General features: G+C 31.0%; 1 protein-coding gene across 1 annotated transcript in view; it reads right to left on the bottom strand.

The window, feature by feature from the left end:
• The window catches only part of LOC107453305 (putative ammonium transporter 3), a 70,485-nt gene extending 51,898 nt beyond the window's left edge, over positions 1 to 18,587 (bottom strand). The window contains exon 1 of the mRNA XM_071181744.1: positions 18,449 to 18,587. Coding sequence (XP_071037845.1) covers positions 18,449 to 18,572 — 124 coding nt within the window. The 5' untranslated portion in view covers positions 18,573 to 18,587. The remainder of the gene's footprint in view (positions 1 to 18,448) is intronic.
• Positions 18,588 to 21,579: the final 2,992 nt, after the last annotated feature.

Below are 21,579 nucleotides of genomic sequence, written 5' to 3'. Positions count from 1 at the left end.
TGGATGAATTAAAAGTATTTTGCTAACGATTGAAAATTTGAACAAGATTTATAAATATATGTAGCATACCTGCCAACTCTCCCGCATTTTGCGGGAGATTTTATTTTCATATTTAAAGTGGTAGTAAATATATACTATTTTTTTCTTTTATAAATTTAATTTTTAAGTGATTTTGATCACCACTATTCTTACAAAAATTAAGCACATATATTAATATCCGATACTATCATGGTTGTCAACTTAAGTTTTCTCAAATACAACGTATTTGTTTGCCTTAAAATTGAAGTTTTAATTCCATTTTAATACCACTGGGGAAAATGATAATGGAAGAGATTAAAAGTTGGCAGGTATGATGTAGGGAAAGTGTGAACTAATAGTAAGAATTGAGAAGAAAAAGGCGCGTGGTATCAGATAACTATAAAAGTATGAATTTGCGGACGTGGATACCACATAATGTTCTTTATTGAATTTATCTGAAACAGCGAATATAAAATAATTAAATATTTATATATGTGCAATAAACTATTTTTTTTGTTGTTAAAATATCATATTTCATAATAGTTCAAAAATTATCACTGATGTTTAAAATATGTAAAAAACTGAATCGTTTATACTAAAATTTAAAACAATGACTAACTCTTAACCAATCTGAAAATTCCATTTCGTTCTTCGCTCATTCCTATACAATTAATGAATTATTATTTGAAAAAACTGCATTAACATCAAGTGTCATCCACTACAAGTTTAAAAAAAAGTATTTGAATTTGAGTGGATGAATAAAAAAGTATTTTATTAACGATTGAAAATTTAACACGTTCACGCCGGGGTGACCCACCGGTGGGTCACGCTAGATTTTCTCATCTTGGTAGCGCACCAGAGTAAAAACTGGTAACAATAAATTTCATTTTTTAGTTTTTTTTTCGGGAATGATAAAAATCTATAACTACCAATTGTTTTTAGCGGATGAAATTTTTATATTGAATTGCTTCTTCGCCGTGATAAATTTCCTTACAGTGAATTGTTATGGGTGAGAATAGATTAACTCCTCCCGAATATTATCTAATATTGAAATAGTTCTTCTACCAGTATTTTCACTTTTCCCGGCGTGAACGTGTTTAACAAGATATAGGGAGAGTGTGAACTAATAGTAGGAATTGAAAAAATGGCTTAAATTACTTGTTTTTTATACAATTTTATTGGGGTTATGATTATATAACAGAACTATGATTGCTACAAAACTTTACGAAAATTAAAATTGTTTTACCGTACATGAGAAGAAAGAGAGGTTGATATTTAAATCAATAATCTGTCCTCTACGCATTACTATTGCATTCACAGATTTTCATATTTCAGTGTACTTTTAAGATTCGTCTTTTACCATTTTAAATTCCTTCAAAATTCAAGAATATTTACCAATAAAGAAATTAGAACCAGGATCTTTTCCAAAAGAAAACGCATATCCAAACATCCAGTATCCCAAACCTCCAAATATCACATCGACTGAATTTTTTACCATAATATTCACCTCATTCTTCCGGTTAACGTAACCTGATTCTAACAATCCAAATCCTAAAAAAAAGAGAAGAATCAAAATTAATTTAAGAGCACTCATAAGCTGTTAAAACAAAAGAATCGGTATGAAACAAAAATATTTCCTTCCCTATTGCTGTTTTATGATAAGTGAAAGCTTAGTTGAAGGAGATATTAAATGGCATTTTGGTTAATTTGACACGTTGAAAGCCTCGTTAATTTTACATGACTTGCCCGTGTGGCTAAACAGTAGAAAACTACCAACAAAATTCGTAAGTATTCGACATATTTTGCTAGTTTTAAATTTGGTTTAGCATACCATTCCTGAAGTAAGTGGTGACTAATATAAGCCTACTAATTGTTTAGAAATAGTGGTGGATAAAAATCTACTAAATTGAATTTATTAAACCAAGAATCACAATTAATAAACTACCACTTGAAAATATTTATTCACTCTCGGGATCAAGTTGGCATCTCTGTGTATATAAATAAAACTACTTTTGTGTTCTATATTGCATTAATTTCTTTAAGCCATTTTAGTAACGATAATAATATAAATAAATTAAAAAATTTACTCGAATTATGTGTTTCTAATAATCTTGGCTTCGTAGGTCACCGGTGACCCCCGTGGAGCTGCGAACAAACTCAGTGCCGGTCATCGGGGACCCCCATGGCATTCAACGTGTTAAATACCACCTAATGCAATGCTCCCGGTTATACTTTAGCATAAATCCTCTAACATTTGAAATTTATAAGAATTATTTTTTCGAATGGTTGCCAACTAAAGCAGACATTTTTGAAGGAAACAGAATTCGTATAAAGCGTATATCAGTGTGTGAGAAGATGACAATTGTTGGTTGGTTGAGTGTAGTAGAGGATCTAAGCTATCCGCTTTTATCCTCTGTGCTGTAATATGAAGTTTGGATGAGTTGAGAAGATGACAATTGGTAGAATGGTAGAAATCACATTAATCTAGGTGCGCTGCAGCGAAGCGGCACTAACCGATTCATCTGTAGTAAGGCTCCTATACTATCAGAGCTGACCTATCAAGCAATATTGGAGCAAACAAGTTCGCAAGTTAACGTTATGTTTATATTAGTTATGTTATTACAGAGATGCCAACGGCGCCGGACACGCCAAAATAATTTAAAAAACGGTAAATAACTACAAAGGGAATTTTTGCTTTTAAAAATGTAAAGCATGTCATAAGTACTATAAAGTGGTGAATAATATAAGCCTACGCATTGTTTAGAAATAGTGGTGGATTAAAATCTACTAAATCGAACTTATTAAACCAAGAATTACAATTAATAAACTACCACTTGAAAAAATTTATTCGCTGAGCATAGGTTAGCTCTTTGCTCCAACAATAAATGATAAGTCGGCCTGTCTAATTCAGGGGCTCTAATCTGTAGTAATAACTCGATGATGAGGAGTAGTAAGGAGGAATGGAGATGGGAGGAAGAGGGGGTGCTCAGCGCCAAGAAATCGAGATGGGGTTCGTGTGACATGGACAATCAAGAAATGTTGAGTGGCATGGTGTACACTTTACAGGGACCGATCAAGACAAACTCAGGCCCATGGCCCACCAAATTTTCTGGGCCCCTTACAAAATATTTTGAAATTAAATTGCTGAAGAGTAGTCCTAACAGTGAAAAAGAATCTATTGAACTGCATGATTCAAGAGAAACATTCTAAGAAATTTTGAAAGCAGACAATTGAGGTTTATTTTTTGAAGATAAATTTTACGTATCTATAAAATAAAGCAAAATATGAAACAACAAAACAATGTTATGTCAAAATAAAAATAGTTTGGAGAACACAAACAATTGAAATCAGTGATTTTTTCCAAAAGTCACTGATTAGATTAATTTTTTTTTCATTGTAAGCTGGAATTATTTTTTATTTAGTATTTAAACAAGCATAGCTAGCCCACCTTTCATTAGACTTTTTACTAATTTTTGAGGTCCCTCAGAAATTGTGGGCCCTAGGCCCGTACCTATTGGGCCTAGGCTATAATCAGGCCCTGATGGTGTATAATTAAATGACAATATAATCATAAACAATATAAAATGAAATGATCATGAGATTATGATGATCGATATTATTAAGAAAGTCCTGGATTAAATATAATATATATATANACCTGTACTCGGAACACTGATGTTTCCCCTAATCTGTCTTCAGAAGATATTAAAATATCGAATAAATATAATGATAACTACGAATAAATTAGTATCAAATCGGATATAACAAATATTTCGGACACTCACCAAAGCGACTATTTGACTATTGAAATTCACCAGTGAAAGTCGGCATTCTCTTGATTTCGGTCATTCATGGGAAACATACATACATTTATATATATATATATATATTTGAAACGCATGATAATCAACCCAGATAACAATTGTTGCTGGATTCTGGGGTTATCTCGGCGTTTGGCGCGAAGCGCCACTAACCAATTCATCTTATCTGTTTTGTCGTATTCTTGGAGCAGAGATGCCAACTTGCTCCAGACAGCAAATATATATTTTTAAGTGGTACTTTATCAATTGTGATTTTTGGTTTAATAAATTCAATTTAGTAGATTTCTATCCACCACTATTTCTAAATAATTCGTAGGCTTATATAATCAACCACTTTATAGTACTAATGTTAATCACCTCTAATTTAAGTTAGAAACAACACATAAATAACATTATTAAAAAGGCGAATGGTGCCTATTGGTCCCTCAACTCCATATTAAACCCGAAGTCATCTTTAGACTTAAAATGCAAGCGCACTGTCTATCTAAATGGCAATTAGGCCAATCTTAACCTATGCCTGCCCCGCCATTCACACTCTAAGGGATCATTTAAAAAATAAACTCTCTATGGCAGAAGGGAAGATTGTTAGAAGACTCGTCTGTGCACCTAAATGCATTAGCAATAATAGTATTAAAAGGGATCTTAAAATTGATGACATCAACGTCTATATAAAAAATTTAAATAAAAATTTCTACGATGAAGCAAAAACCTGTACCACTAGCAATTTTAACTCACCCCTAGATATAGAACTAATTGACGACAACACTAAATTTATCCCAATCACTGTCTTTTTCCTTAGGGATATGGTGTTGCCCTAGCACACGAAATGCACTCAGCCCCAGCCGACTCACACGAACCCACTCTTCTTCCCATCTCCATTCCTCCTCACTACTCCTCATCATCGATTTATTACTACAGATGAATCGGTCAATGCCGCTTCGCGGCAGCGCACCGAGATTTATGTGATTTCTACCATTCTACCAGTACTAATGTCATGCTATACCTTTTAAAAAGCAGGCAAAAATAGTCTAATATTTGCAAAATTTACTTTATAGTTATCGTTATTTTAATTATTTTGGCGTGTCCGGAGCAGTTCGCATCTCTGTAGGAGGTCCTAAATATCAATGAAGGAGATGACAATTGTCTATTTTACCTCTAAGATATGTGTTACAATTATTAAAATACAATGGGAACAAAATTCTTACAATCCTGCTGAATTAAAGTGCTAATACACTGAAAATCATTTCGTCTCAAAATCCGTGATGAAACGCGAAAGCTTCAAATATATGACAAAAATGTCTCAACTCGAAATCTTATTATTAGGAAGGTTTATACATTAGAAGTGACCAGGTTTTTTTGTTTATTTATTTACTAATTTATCTATTTTTTTTTTTATTTATTTATTATTTTTGAAAAAAGTGGAATGACGAATTATTTTTTTAATTTTGCGAAATTCGTTTTCTTGGAGAAGTAATGATAGTTATTTCATCTCTTTGATGAAATGTTTTCTCGGAGCCTATACCATTGCTTTGTTTTAATAGTCATACAAATAAAGAATTAACATACATGAGTAAGCTAACAATACATAAATTTTTTGTGCCAATCATTATTTTGAATGATCTAATGTTTGAAAATAAATTCTAGGCTTTTTCACTTTCAAAAATTGAAAAATATTTTATGACCCAACGATATATTAGAAAACCTTTTCATATAAAATGTTTCATGTTTTCGAAAAAGTCTTAAGTTTAAAAAAGAAATTTTTTATTTATAAGAAATATAAAATTTGTTTACTCTTGAAAAATATTTAGCGTGAAATGTATTTAGGGATTGTCAGTGACCGCAAAAAGCACATAAAAAGATATTTCAAAGTAAACACTCGCAAAGTAAACTACCTGTTTCTTTTTCTTTCTTAAACTTATTTCTCTTTATCCAGCTGCATAATTCTTTGAATGATATAAAAGCTTCAAATATAATTCAATAAAATTGCTTATCATATTTATGGAATTCATTAACTGACCATTTTTAATTTCAATATTTTTCGCAAAAAGAAAAACACATGGAATATAAAACTTGAGAATATCAGTCACCCCAGAGACTCTGAATACAAAGTGTTTATATTTTCTAATTTGTCTTTAATTTCACGATGAATGGGATATGGGTCTTCTGCGCGGTCCAGGTGTCCAGATCCGACCTATACTTACATATGCTTCACCTGCCGGGACTACCATACCCCAACACCTAATGAAAAAGCTCAATCAATGTCTCAAAATAAAATACTCCGAAAAATCACCTGTGCCAGATGGTTCATGCGTAATTCAAATATCCATAAAGATCTCAAAATTCCGTTTCTATCCGAATATATAGACAAATTAAATGCAGACTTCTACGATAAAGCCATAAAATGCAGCACAGCCAACTTCAATCAGATTTTTAACTTCGAGAACTATAAAAAAGACCAAAAACTAAGACCAATAGCCGCTCATTTCACCTCCGACGCCTCATACCACAATTATCAGCATAAATAATAGTCTTCAATTCCAGAATCTATAGTCTACATCAATTATCCAAAGCATCAATAGTCTACAGCATCAAACACAATACCAATACTAAAATCCTGACCTACATTACCTCACGTTGACAATCAAACTACAGTCATCCACAGTTTACAGCAAGTTGCTCTTATTATTTTCATTGTTTTTAGTTATACAAGCAAGGTGCTTGTCTCCCAGTAACAGCCACCCCATAGACTGCTAAACTCAAACTGTCTTTAACTTTTTATCTTATTTCGTGATGTATGGGATACGGGCCTTCTGCGCGGCCCAGGTGCCCAATTTTTTATAAATAAAGAAAGAAAGACAATTATATGTCATGCTAAACCTTTTAAAAAGCTAGCAAAATTTATCATATACTTGCAAAATTTTAGATTATAGTAATTTACCGTTCGGCCAGACGGGTAAGCCATGTAAATAATTCTCGAACATATTATTGAATGATAAATTTTTTTAATCCATCAAACTCCTTATATCTTTTTCTACGTACCTTCGTAATTTCAAGCTTCAATGTCTTTTAGGTTTTTCTCTGCGAAACAAAATGTAACGCTAATTTGAACAATGCGATTCTTGTGAATTTTTTTAATATAGAGATATGATTATTCATATCTACTCATTCATATAATTTGTAAAAATAAATTGGAACAACAATTCAAGATAAATTGAAACAACACTATTGAGTAAAAGATGTCTTTCTGCTGTAATTCGAGAGAATTTTTTTTTTACCATGTTCTCTGTCTTGAGCACCAATAAGTTAAGAAAACAGTTTAAGATATCTTCATTTCGTAAATCAATATGAAGGAAGATTATGTTCCATCAAGACATAACAAGCATAATAACTATCATAAAAGAGGTACTAGACACGAGATAACAACCCTCTGTCATGGCTTTTTTGGCATCGTTTATGTCATCATAATTCTTACTGGAAGAGTGATAAATAAAAACAATAAAACTAACTAGCAATGAATATTATGTTATCTAATCATCATTTGTAGCTCGTAAAGTTTGAAATAAAAAGTATTTAAGATTATAAAAATGCATAAATTGTACGATATTAAATATTTTCAGCAATTACACATTGCGCTCTAAACACCAAAATATTTCATCTTATACTTCTTCCTCTTCTTATACCTTTTTTTATTGGATCATCTCGAAAGTTCGTGCCGATATTCGTTAGGCGGAGCTCTTAAAGGTTCGCAAAATTTGTATTTGATTTTTTCCAGAAAATTTTGTCAGTGAAACAGCACATCCATATAAATTATACAAGGATATTATACAATAACAACCACAAGGATATTATACACGCCCTACAAACGTTCAACAAGGAGGCAAAAAGGACAACATGGAAGGATAAAATACAAGGTGGTAGGGCATTTATAGTTAAACGCACCACGAGCCAAGTAAAACAGCCATCCCTGAATAACTTTTGATCAAATGATCGGATCTTCACGTTCTAGGATTCAATCTTAATTGTTCGAGAAGGTGACTTCAAATTTGCTAATTAATTCAGACGATATTTTAAGTTACGCTATCAGGCACAAAAACGTACTTTCTCTGAATAAATTTTTTTTTTCCTTTGAATTTGTATTTCTGACCCCCTAAAGCGTAGGGAGTAGCCGCACTCTGGGAAATGGGGTCCCCATAATTTGGTTAGAAGAGCGATCCGAAATTAGCATCCCATAATGTTAATTTCACTTTTTGTATATTTTGCCAATTAGTATATTTTTGAAGAGAATAAAGTTTTAAATCAAATAATATCTTACCGCTTTCCGCTCCTCAGGATTATTCATTTAATTTTACTGATATTTAGTTTACAAAAAGCGACGAAAAGTAATTCTGTGTATTAATATGAAGCTTTTGAATTGTGGTATTAAATTAAATTCGTTTATTAAACATGTATTATGCATTAGAGAAACTAGTTAAAATTGTCTAAAATAAGCAAGGAAATGGCTAGAACATTCAGTTTTGAAATAAGAATGCATAAAAAGAAAAGAAATAAAGCTTATTTTTATTTATAAATGTTCTTAAACCTTCGACGCAGAAGGGACACCAGTATCTATTTTATTTACTTTTTTTCTATTATCTATTTTTCTAGTTTCTATTTTTCTAATTACAAGCAAAAATATATTTTAGTATATATTTTTAACTATAAAAAAGCAGTCTACTAGTTTCTAAAAGAAACTCTGTTATATTTTCGGAATCATATTAGTACTTAAAAATAAAATTAAAAAAAATAGTTTGAAATTAATTTTTTCTTTCATAATTAAAAATTTATAATTAATTTTGAGAAGCAAACAAATTTTCAATGATGAATAACTGTTTCTCTTAGGTCTAAATATCTGCAAATAGGTGCAAATTAGAAAAAGTATGATTGAAAGTTAGCCATGCTTGGAAAATTTTACTTATTACCATTATTTTGATCAACCGCTGTAAATGCTACTACTTTTTGACATTGATACTTTTCATTTATTAAAATATACTAGACTTACACACTTAATGTATGTTATTTAATATTAAGCATTAGTAATAGTGCTGAATTAAAATGTAAAATCGTACTGTTTAGAAACATCTTGAAACTTACATCTCTTTTGTCGGATTCTTATTTTTAGCTATTTAAAGGGAGTAGTCGAGATCTGGAAAATATCAGTATTGTCCAATCAGAGCTGTTTTGGAAAGTTGCCTTGTAAACTGTTAAATAATATGTTACTGTTACTTTTAAAGACTTTTCTTTCAGCATATTTCTGAAACTAATTATGAGAATTCAAAAAAGAAAATCCTACATTTCATTATAAGATATGAACATTTTCACTATGTTGCACTACTTAGTTTCGCAGGTTAAAGTTCAACATTTTAAATATATCAGTTGAATAGTTCGCTAAAATTAACTGTTTAAAATACGACTTGTAAATTAATAAAAAAACCATTTTATTTTCGAAAACAATACAGTTGATTTGTTTGAGTTTGCCACGCTAATTTAACATGGCTTCCCAGTCTGGCCCCAACGGTAAATAACTTCAAACTAAATTTGTAATTATTTTTATAGATTTTTAAAAGGTTTAGCATGACATATATGAACATAGCTGTGAATTATATGAGCCTACGAATTGTTTAGAAATAGTGGTGGATAAAAATCCTCCAAATTGAATTTATTAAACCAAGAATCACAATTAATAAAGTAACACTTGAAAATATTTATTCGCTGTCCGGAGCAAATTGGCATTCTCTGTGTATATAAATAAAAAAATTTTTGTGTGTTCCATATTGCATTAATTTCTTCAAACCATTTTAATAACTGTAATAATGTAAAAAAAAATTTTAATTTACTCGAATTATGTGTTTTTAATAATCTTGGCTTCTCCGGTCACCGGTGACCCCCATGGCATTCAACGTGTTAACAACTTATTTTGCTATTGATAGGTTTCTAAAACACAAAATTTTAAAACAATTAGAATTGCTATGAAACTTTTATCTCAAGCAATAAAGATAACCATTTGCCTATCAGACTTTAAATGTATGGGCTTCATCATTCATTTTAAAAAATTTTATTAGAAAATCAGCTTAGTTATTATAAGAAAACGAACAGCGACCAAATCAGAAAAGAATGATGATGAAATCACTCCGACGTAGTTTTTTTGGTAGAATTCTCACAAGCCTCAACTCAGTTTGATGTTGGAAGTGCTGGATTATTTAAGCTACCTTAAAGACAGGGCTAAAGAGAATAGAAGGGCTGGTTCATTCCTTTGTAGAAATTCTCGTCGCGCCAATCGTCCGATTCTCTCTAGTGACGTCACTTTGGCGCAAAGTTTGCACTTTTACTTCAAGAACGGAGCGTTCGGCCTTAATAGCTCTAACTAATATTGAAACATTTCTTTTTGTGACATATTCTAAGACATTTGTTTTTTTTTCTATAATGACTTTCCTCAATTTTGGCAGTGAATTTACAAACATTTAAAACTATTATCGAAATGCCAGTTTGCGCGATTGCAACTTGCAAAATTTCTGATAGAAAAACAAAAGGAAAAAATAAAATTTTCCGCGTGTTCCCTAAAGTAAATGAACAACTATGTAAAGAATGGATTCCGAAATGACACAGTTAATATAAAACAGCAATACGTTTATTCTATCGTTAAGAACTTTTATAAAAATTTATTATCTAAATAGAAACCTCCTCGTTATTTCAAAAAGAAAGGTAGGTGAAAAAAATTAAAAAATTTATAAAGTCAAAGAAAATTAAAATGTAAATAAAATATATAGTATATAGTTGAAATTCTCCTAACTTCATAACATATTTTTAATGTAGTTATTCTAAATATTTAAGATTTTTTTAAAAATTATATTCTCTTCAATTTAAATATCTATAAACTATATCATCGTAAATTTAAGCAATTGTAAAATTTCTAATGTCATTATGAGCCTAAATTATTATTTTGTTTCAGTAATTAGCGTTTAAGGGTGATGTTTCCTAATGATTAAGTATGAACAAATTAATGGCATATTTTAAGATCAGGGATTCTAAATTTAACTCAACTTATTGTTATAAAAGAATATGTAGATAAAAAAGTGTCGATATATGTCTTTCATTTTTCTTAATAACTAAAGTTGAAACTGAGCTTTTTAAAATAAAGTATTCATAGTGTCATTTTCGCCAACGAGTAAAAATTTTTTATAAGTTTAAAATGATATTTTTTTTTAATATAATGGCCAAGAAGGTTTTTTTTAACTATGTTTATAAACGGAAATAATGTGTTAATTACGTTAGGTTTGTAAGCTATTAACCAGAAAAAGTCTAAACTTATTTTTACAAAGAGAAAGATGCAAAGTTAACATAATATCTTTGCTTGCGATCTCCGAGATCTGTGGACACAGTGACGTCGTGAGGAGGGAAATCGTAGCTTCAGCTCTAAGAGCGGAGTGAACTAGCCCTTCTATTCTCTTTAGCCCTGTCCCAAAGATGCCAACTTACTCTGGACAACAGTTAAATACTTTCGAGTGGTAGCCTTTTAATGTATGATTCTTGGTTTATCAGTTTGGATTTGCAGGGTTTTCCCTCTCCACTACTTCTAAATAATTCAAAAGCTTACGACACGATTTTTTATATTTGGTTTGATCGGACCATTATGAAAATATGTCAGTATAAGAAAGAGCTATTTGATAAAAAAAAGTCTAGTAAAAATTAAAAGTGGCTGCAAATATATGTCTAAAAGTTTTTTAATTTATGAATGATAGTGGTTTGTCCTATTTACTTGCCAACCATTACAGATTCAACTCTCAAATATATATGATAAATTTCTCCCTATTACTTTTAAAATAGAATTTGGGCTCATGAGCACAACTGGCTCCCTTTTTAAATAGTCTGCGCATACTACTTATTAACACGTTGAATGCCATGGGGGTCACCGGTGACCGGCGAAGCCAAGTTCCATTAGAAATTCATTATTCGAGTAAATTTTTAATGCTTTTAATTTATTTATATTATTATCGCTACTAAAATGGTTTGAAGAAATTAATGCTATATAAAACACACAAAAATAGTTTTATTTATATACACAGAGATGCCAACTTTCTCCGGACAGCGAATAGATATTTTCAAGAGGTAGTTCATCAATTGTAATTCTTGGTTTAATAAATTCAATTTAGTTGATTTTTAACCACCACTTATTTCTAAACAATTCGCAGGCTTATATAATCCATCACTTTCTTTAAGATTTTGCATACCTGCCAACTCTTCCGGATTTTCCGGAAGATTTTATTTTCATATTTAAAATGGTAGCAATGCTCAGGTTATTCCAATTGACTTTTTGAATTATAATGATAATTATAGATGAGTCTGACCACCACTACATATAAATAATTACAATAAATATATGAAAGCATAATAATGTTTACGCAAGCAAATTTCAACGGGATCAAAATATAAATATATTTTTGAATCAGATTGATTTTCGGTTATTGTTTTACAACCACTCTGAAAATCCATTCTCGGAAGGAGTGAAAGTTGGCAGGTATGATATATCATGCAAAAACCTTTTCGAAAACTAACAAAATATGTCTAATATTAGCAAATTTCATTTGTAGTTACTATTTACCGTTTGGCAAACCATGTAAAATTAGCGTGGCATTCATAAATACCGTGTGGAGGCCTTTTGAAAAGTTGACAGAATTAAACAAAAAACTTCAAATTTTTGTTTGTAGTTCTCTATCGTTTTTTAAGAGTTACACGCAAATAATACACTGAGCAAATAAAAAATTGAAATAGTATCATATTTTATAGTCTCCCAAACTTAAGTCTTTAAGAATATAAGTGTTAAAAGCTATATTCTTCCATATCAGAGACTATTAAAAATTAACTGCGCTTTAAACAATCTTCGCAGATAAATTAAATTTTCCCTGGAAACTGACGTTTTAAGTGAGTCCTAAATCTACAAGAAGGAAGAAGCTAATTCTTTTTCAACCTCTATAATAGCAGCGAACTCAATTTCTAATCAAACAAGAATAAACACGTCAGGTTTAAAATTGAATTTCGTTCGTTCTATTTTCCCAGTATCATCTTCGTTTCGTTCTGCAGTTTCAAATAGAAAAAAAAAACACTTCTCCCGCATTTAATAAAATACCGAAGCGATAATAAGGCCAGATATAAGATTCGATATATATTGTAGAAATAAAAAGAACGATCCGTGGTAAGTAAATATTGTTCAGTTTGGAGTTTTGTCATACAAAGCATATTTTCCAAGAAGCACTTTCAAATTCTTTATTTCGAATTTATCATGATGTTTATTGCGTAAAAAACGCAAACCGTGATTTTTTCGGGCCTTAATTCTAAAAAGTGATGAGGAAAATGAGATTAACGCTGATATTTTAATACATTTGTGACCACCAATAAATAGTATACTTTTAATGGAAATATATTACATCTGATCGGTTAGATATGTATCTTAGTTTAAAATACTAAAACTTGCATCCAAGTCACAAGAGCATACCACTTTACTATCACTATCAACTTCATGGATGGAAAAAGAGCTGTAAACACACAGATAAATTTTTATGATGATGATGATGAGCGATTAAACGTGAAGTGGCATTATTTAATAATTAGATTTCTACTAGTATAAATGCAAATTTACTGACACTGTTATAAATTTCTAACGTTCGGAAAACCTCTTTTTACTGGTTTTTTTATTAAATGTCACTTTATTAGTACTTTCTAATAATGTGAGACTGAATGGTTGTGTATCAAGATGCTTAACACGTTGACCGCCGCGTCAGCCATCAGTGGCTGACACTGGACTTTCCATTTAGGCCGCGTCTGCCACCGGTGGCTGACACTGAAATTACATTTAGGCTGCGTCTGCCACCGGTGTCTGACACTGAAATTACATTTAGGCCGCGTCAACCACCGGTGGCTGACACTGAAATTACATTTAGGCTGCGTCTGCCGCCGCCAGCTGACACTGAAATTACATTTAGGCTGCGTCTGCCACCGCTTGCTGACACTGAAATTACATTTAGGCTGCGACTGCCGCCGCCAGCTGACACTGAAATTACATTTAGGCTGCGTCTGCCACCGCTTGCTGACACTGACCTTTCTCATAGGCCGCGAAAAACAGCTGGTAAAACAGTATAACATGATATAGAACTATAAAGCTTACACTCTTTTATGGAATTGCAGAAAATTTATTCAAAATTTACTTAATTATTGTGATTCTTAGTTTAATATATTCAATTTAGTAGATTTTTATCAACCAGTATTTTTAAGCGATTCGTAGGCATGTATAATTCACCACCAATTTCAGAGAAGTCGTTCTAAACCTTTTATAAACTAGCAAAATCTGTCTTCGTTTGCGAATTTAGTTTGTTGTTATTTACGAATGTTCAGTCGGATAGATGTCTGGAGATTACTGGGGCTAACACAGCACTTCGTCTACCAATTATTTACAATACCGCTTTCAGCATGTATTTTCCTGTACAAACAAAGTACCTCACGTGATTGGGATAACTCACCATCGTAATTGAATGTACTTGGTAGAGGTATATCTAATTCAAAGTACCATTCACTAGCGATAAAATCCAGGAAACATGCTGGCACTACACTAAACTCTCTAGTGGCAACATTGTAACGCTATAACTCATTTGCACAACACTGTCCACTGGCCTAAATAAGGCGACCGCTCAGTTTTTTCGTCCTCTGATTTTTGATCTAATGAATTTGATTATGACATGTATGTAAGTGTAGGGTTAAAATTATCTAGTATGTTAAGCTTTATTTATAGATAATATATTCAACCTAAATTTCATGCAAAAATGTTTTATATACTACATAATTAGTATTTGTTATTTGTAGTGGTAGTTACGCTGCATTACTCCCCTTCCAGAATTTCATTTTGATAGAATTCGATGAACGAATACCACTAGCATACCTGCCAACTTTTAATCCCTTCCATTATTAATCTTCCCAGTGGTATTAAAATGCAATTAAAACTTCAATTTTAAGCAAACAAATACGTTGTATTTGAGAAAACTTAAGTTAACAACCATAACTAACTAACTAATCAACTTTTTTCAGAGTACCTATCCATGTATGGATATCTGCTCTTTCATCTAAATTGGATAATATGTGGTGGAAGGGAAGGGAGGGGCTGCGTTAACATTAAGTTAAATCTCAGAATAAACAATAATTGATAAAATCAAGTCTGAGTCATACATAAAAATAAGTCGCAAGTTGATACATAATATAGGGAACAAATTGAAGATAAAGATAAAGAAAGAATATTTACACTATAACAACCATTCCTAGTCCTAGTGTTTAGATTTCACTGGGCACCTGGGCCGCGAAGCGGCCCCTATCCCATTCATCTGGAATTTTTGAACAGTTTTGGTTGAGCAATGAGGTAAGCAGGCAATGGAGTTGCTTTTATGAATAACAACCATTATAGTAACGCATATTAATATATGTGCTTAATTTTTGTAAGAATAGTGGTGATCAAAATCATATTAAAATTAAGTTTATAAAAGAAAAAATAGTATATACTTACTACCACTTTAAATATGAAAATAAAATCTTCCGGAAAATCCGGAAAAGTTGGCAGGTATGAGTTGATTAATACTGTTTATTTATTTTTTGCTTTAATTTTTTCTTATTCCGTTCTTTCTTTTTTTTTTTTGTTATAAACCGGGAGAATTGTATTTATTTCTGATTTTTATATACAATTCCGGGAGAATTGTATATATAATTTTACAGAGGTCGAATCCAAGTGATGGCTGGTCGATACAAATTTCGCATTCGGTTTACACCGATCCCCAGTGGTAGACGGATCATGGGTAAGAGTCTCCTTGCCGTTAGGCTAACCGTGTTAGGTTCTCGCGGTTTTTCTTTACATGGCTGGTTAGTTCCATCAAAATGTCCTCCACTAAGGCAAATTTCTCTTAATACTTGATCCAGGAGTTCCCTTGTCTTCTGGATTGGGTTCAGAAGGCTACAGAATTGAACATTAGTAGTCGTAAATCCAAAATAGGGTCAGCTGTTCAATGACAATTATAAAATAAAATTTAGATCGTATTCATCGTGCTACTGTCAGACTTCTATGCATACAATAAATTCCGAAACAATTCTGTTACATTAAACATACCCATAATATATTTGTGCGACCACTTTATGTTATTTTTCCTGATTAATAAATACCGCTGAAAATTTCACTTTGCCTGCTTCATCCACAGAGTCAATTGTGTTATGCATATTTATTTCAAACGGAATGAATTTAAAACAGAAACAAATTGTTACCTGTTTGCATATTTTCTAAAAACATGGAAATATTTAAAAGTATTTTTAACCTTTTCGTCACGGCAGTCCCCGCTACTGAAGTGTATAAAATTTAGATAATATTCATCGTGTAACTACACGGCTCAAAAAAATTAGGGGAGCAAATGGCTCCCCTAATTTTTTTGAGCAGTGTATATCATAATAACATCGTGTGACTAAAGGACAAATTGAACTATGAACCGCACCACGAAGTGTGCAGTGTGCTGCACATAGCATGCTGGTAAACAGACATTCAGATTCTCTTAGTTAAGTGTTACTTTGCAATACCTTTGAAGACTTGGCAAGTATTATAAATAATAATGTAATCGAAGCGCATTCAAAATATACTTTTAACACTATGCGGTCCGCATATATTTAGTGATAAGTTTACCATGTAACCGGTTCCGTGTAACTTGCTTGTAAAATAGTATTTTCTAGTGGTAGCGAAATTTAAGTTACTTTTCGTTTAGTATTTTTCATTATAAGTAATTTTTTCACCACTAAATATCAAAAATTATAAGAATGATATAAAATGCAACGGTAAAGCATCAAACTACTGGTTACTATATTAAAAAGAAAGCGTAACTATCTTTCTTTAACGACTTTTACTATATAATTTGCTACCACTTTATTAAAACTATTCCAGAAAGCGGAGCAGTTGGCATCCCTGTACTCTATTGTCCCTTGACAAAATGTCACATGAATATCAGGTTGCAAAGCGCGACATCTATGTGTTGTCACCGGCCACTAACGCTTGGCTTGGACATGACACCAACGTGTTGTCACCGGCTGTTAGTGTATGGCTTGCGTATGGCACCAACGTGTTGTCACCGGCAGCTAACGTTTGGTTTTCACGTGACAACACGTTGGTGTCACCGGACATGAAAGTGTTAATGGTATTTATCTTATATAGATTAACACGCTCACGCCGGGGTGACCCACCGGTGGGTCACGCTAGATTGTCTCATCTTGGCAGCGCACCGGAGTAAAAACTGGTAACAATAAATTTAATTTTTTACTTTTTTTCCGGGAATAATAAAAATCCATAACTACCCATTGTTTTTAACGGATGCAATTTTTATATTGAATTGCTTCTTCGTCGTGATAAATCTCCTTTCAGTGAATTGTTATTGTTGAGAACAGATTAACTCCTCCCGAGTATTATCTAATATTGAAATAGTTTTTCTACTAGTATTTTCACTTTTCCCGGCGTGAACGTGTTAATTAAAATTGGACTGGCATACCTGCCAACACTTCCGAATTTTCCGGAAGATTTTATTTTCATATTTAAAGTGGTAGTAATTATATACTATTTTTTCTTTTATAAAATTAATTTTTAAATGATTTTGATCACCACTATTCTTACAAAAATTAAGCACATATATTAATNTTCAAAATGTTATTACTTTAAACTTATGTAAATTTCTAGATGTATGGGATAGGGGCCGCTGCGCGGCCCAGGTGCCCAATTTTTTATAAATAAAGTAAGTAAGTAATAATATTCGTCGTTCTTTATAAAATAAAAATTGTCTCATCATTATTATTAAAAAATTTTAATTTTTTTATTGCGAAAAAAGTATGGGTAACTTCACTTTAAAATTTAATATTAAAAACTCTAGATTTCAAAAAATAACTATAATCTCTTTCCAACTATTCAATAAAATTGGTAGTAATACTTAGTAGGTGATACCACATCGAAGAGACAATCACTTTTTATGAATATCAATAAAATATTTTTATCTATTTACAATTGGTACTAAGATATTTCGGCTTAAATACATCTTTACAAAATATATTTTTTACAAGTACTATAATTAACTTCATGCATCACGTGCGGTACAAAACCGCGAAATCACTTTAATAAACGTAATTGAATATAAAAGAAACGAATGTAAATAAGTATTAAAACTATTCTTTTATATTGAATATAAAAGAATACTATGTTCTCCACGAAGTGTGCAGTGTGGTGCACATAATATGCCGGCAAACAGACGTTCGGATTCTCTTATTTAAGCGTTACTTTGCAATACTTTTGAAGACTTGGTAAGTATTATAAATAATAATGTAATCGAAGCGCATTCAAAATATACTTTTAATGGTATTTATCTTATATAGGTTAATTGAAATTGGGCAGGTTATCAAACGCCAGCTAAATACAGCTCTCGTAACGAGAAGGTTAATTATTTAAAAATTAGGCTTTTATGAGTCTTGAAAAGATGAAACAAAGACTGTTTTTTTAATGAAATTTTTGAAAGATGCTAACATACCTGACTGCATCGTGAAGATGATGAAGGAACTTGTCATGATCCAAGTAGCATCATCCCAAGATATGTTCTTGAAGTTCACATCTTCGGGTGGAATAGGCACTAAAGGACTAGATGCATTCGGCATTTTCGATTTTTGATATAAATGTCCACAGAGAAAAAAAAAATTCTAGCTTATTCAAAACCAAACACAGAAAGTTGATATGAATTGTACCCTCACAAAATATAGGGTCAATCGACTTGGTGGAGCAACTTTCACAAAAAATCTTATATCGAAGCCCTTTAGTCACAGAATAATTGATTTGCGCAGAGCAAATTTCACAAACGATTCGAAATCGAAGTTTTTTTTCCACAGAACTTTATTAAAATATTAATTTCTGACTCATAAAAATACTGTATCTGGTGATGTCAAATACTTGAGCACTACCTAACTGGATAAAAATAGCACCGTATGTTCATAAACAAAATTAGTTGAAAGTTCGAAATCATCACAGAAATATTCATAATAAGCTTCTTAAATAATGTATATATTACACGCTCTAGCAGTGTATAATATAAAAAAATATATCGGTTTTTAGTTCGGCCAGCTTGAATAAACTCGTTTAAAGAGTTCGGTTAACTTTAAAAATGCGAGTATAGTTTCAAATAAGTAAAATATCAAGATCATACTAGCACAGATGAGATAAACTATTACATAAATATAAACAATCAGTTTATGCAAATGCAGCTATCAAATATTGTATACGTTTTTATCACATGTATGTAATTTAAAACGTATGCTCGTAAAGTTAATTTCAGTCCTTAATTATATTCCTTAACCTTTACTTTAGGGCAAGTATATATCTGTTCTATACAAATTACAGTTTTAAGAATTTATTTCTAAATCTAAATATCACGCTTACTAAAAAAAAAGTTACTTACTTTTACTTATCACTAATCAATTCAAAGCTAAAATATCTAAATTTTCTATTGTTTAAAATTTGGAAAGTAATTGAATGATAATAAGCGTCGAATTTATTCACAATTTTTACAATTTAATCCCTATTATTTTATCAAATTCATTTACTATTCGTATTTAAATTACTTTTTTATATAAGATGCATGTTGCAAATGTAACTTTATTTTCAAAAGTTTATTATACTGACAATAAGCTGTCTATCCGTAGTAGATTGCTCTAATAGTTTAAATACTCATTCGATAAGATAAAATAAAAAAATAGTTCTAATTTTAAATTATTTTCTGAAAATATGATCAGAAAACTAAGGAATTCTTTTAAAAAATAAAAATATTTAAGAGAGAGTTTTTCGATTATAAGTTAGTAAATGATTTTTCAAAATGAATTTTTACAAGAAATTTAAGAAAAGTTTGTAATAAATTTTTAAGTTATTTTTAGATTTATTGTTAAACAATATGGTAGAACAATATCAGTTTTATAACAAAATTGCAAACGCAAATAAAATTTGAAATTACGGGAATTTTATCATGATAAGTTTCCTTTACACTGTTTTTAAGCAATATGCCTATTTAGAAAGCCAATTAATTATTAATCAAAAATCTTTTTTCTAACCGACAATTAATGTCAAAAGCACCAACCAAATAAATTTTATGAACACTTGAAAAAATTTAGTCTTTCAGTCCCTTTTTTTCTCAAAACTATATTTTTTTCTTCTACACTATTCCAAAAGCACTTAATTTATATTCCAATATTGAATAATAGTTACTAAATATCCGAAAGAAGTAGCTCAACAATAACAGCAATAAAGAGAATCACTCATGAAAAACATTCGTCCAAAATATTCCAGGAGAATAAACCCTCGAAAGAAATTTCTTCTATCTTATCCGGAAAACAACTTTCATATAATCCGGGAAAATAAATGCAACACGTAGAACTATGTTCCCAAATCTTTAAAACTGTTTTGCTTGGAACAAAATTGGCAAGACGAGCCCCCACATATCCAGACGATACAAGCCAATAAGAGAGCTTCGCTTAAGTGACGTCACGTCAGGCTTTATTAACATCCGTTAGAAATGTCCGGACACTCTCAATCAAGAAGTCGCGACTAGTCAGGAAAAATTTCCTCTTTTTCTCGGTGGGAATCCGGTTTCCTGGGGATTTGTTTTTTAAATCCCAGCCGATTCACAGAATAAAATTTGTAACGGCAACACAGATGACGTGGAAAGTTGACATTTAATAAAAACGGCGTATTCCAGCGTGTAAAATATCCTTTTTGAGACATTTCTACATCAAACATTAAATTCTTGATTATAGTGTAAACGGGTCACTTAAAAATACGTTTTTGGAAACGCAAAATGTTATTTATGCGTTCATACAACAGTTTAAAAAATGGCTACAAAACCAATCATTTTATCTCTGTTTTTCTAAACAATTCATTACTCATTTGTCACACTACCAATGATAAATTTTTTACCTGTGTAATAGTTGTAGGGCTATTCCACCAAAAGCGGTCCTGAGTGACTAAATAGTCAAAATTATCAATAAATTAAAAATTAAGGAATTTTGAAATCTAAAAAATTTACATTTTCTGATAGTTAAGATGTTTTTGAAATTATAAAAAATATTTAATAAAACTCTAACAGAAGGTGAAACGCACTAAACTTTAACAAGGGTTCTATACATAGCTATGTTATATTCCCATGTGGTTCCTAATATATTGAATAATATACTTCTTAATGTATGAAGTAGTTCTTAGTATTATATATATATAACGATTTGATCTTCTTTATACATTTTTTGTAATTTGGCGTATGTATATTTTTTGACTGATTAAAAGTTGTTAATAGAGATAATCTGATCTCTTAGTAGCACAAGTAGCATTTTACATTTTTTTCTATAAAAACTTTAGAAAAATGGAACATTTGAAGAAATTTTGTTTTATAAATTAGAAAGGCAGGATATTCAACCTAAAAAGTTCTCAAATGAAAAGTGCCAATAATAATTATTTGAAAATTAATTTTATTCAAGGTAACACACATAACAAATAACTACTTTACGTTTGTTTACACTTCATTGCTTTTACACTTTATTACATAGGTAATTTTTTTTCGAATAAAGAATTGGAATTTATGTCCGCATTTCGAATTGAACAATTTCATCGATAAATTCAAGAACAAAA

This window comes from Parasteatoda tepidariorum, chromosome 6 (assembly GCF_043381705.1).
Source record: "Parasteatoda tepidariorum isolate YZ-2023 chromosome 6, CAS_Ptep_4.0, whole genome shotgun sequence".
Taxonomy (NCBI): Eukaryota; Metazoa; Arthropoda; class Arachnida; order Araneae; family Theridiidae; genus Parasteatoda; species Parasteatoda tepidariorum.
Note: the sequence above shows the minus strand (reverse complement) of the source record. Positions and strands in the feature narration are given on the sequence as shown.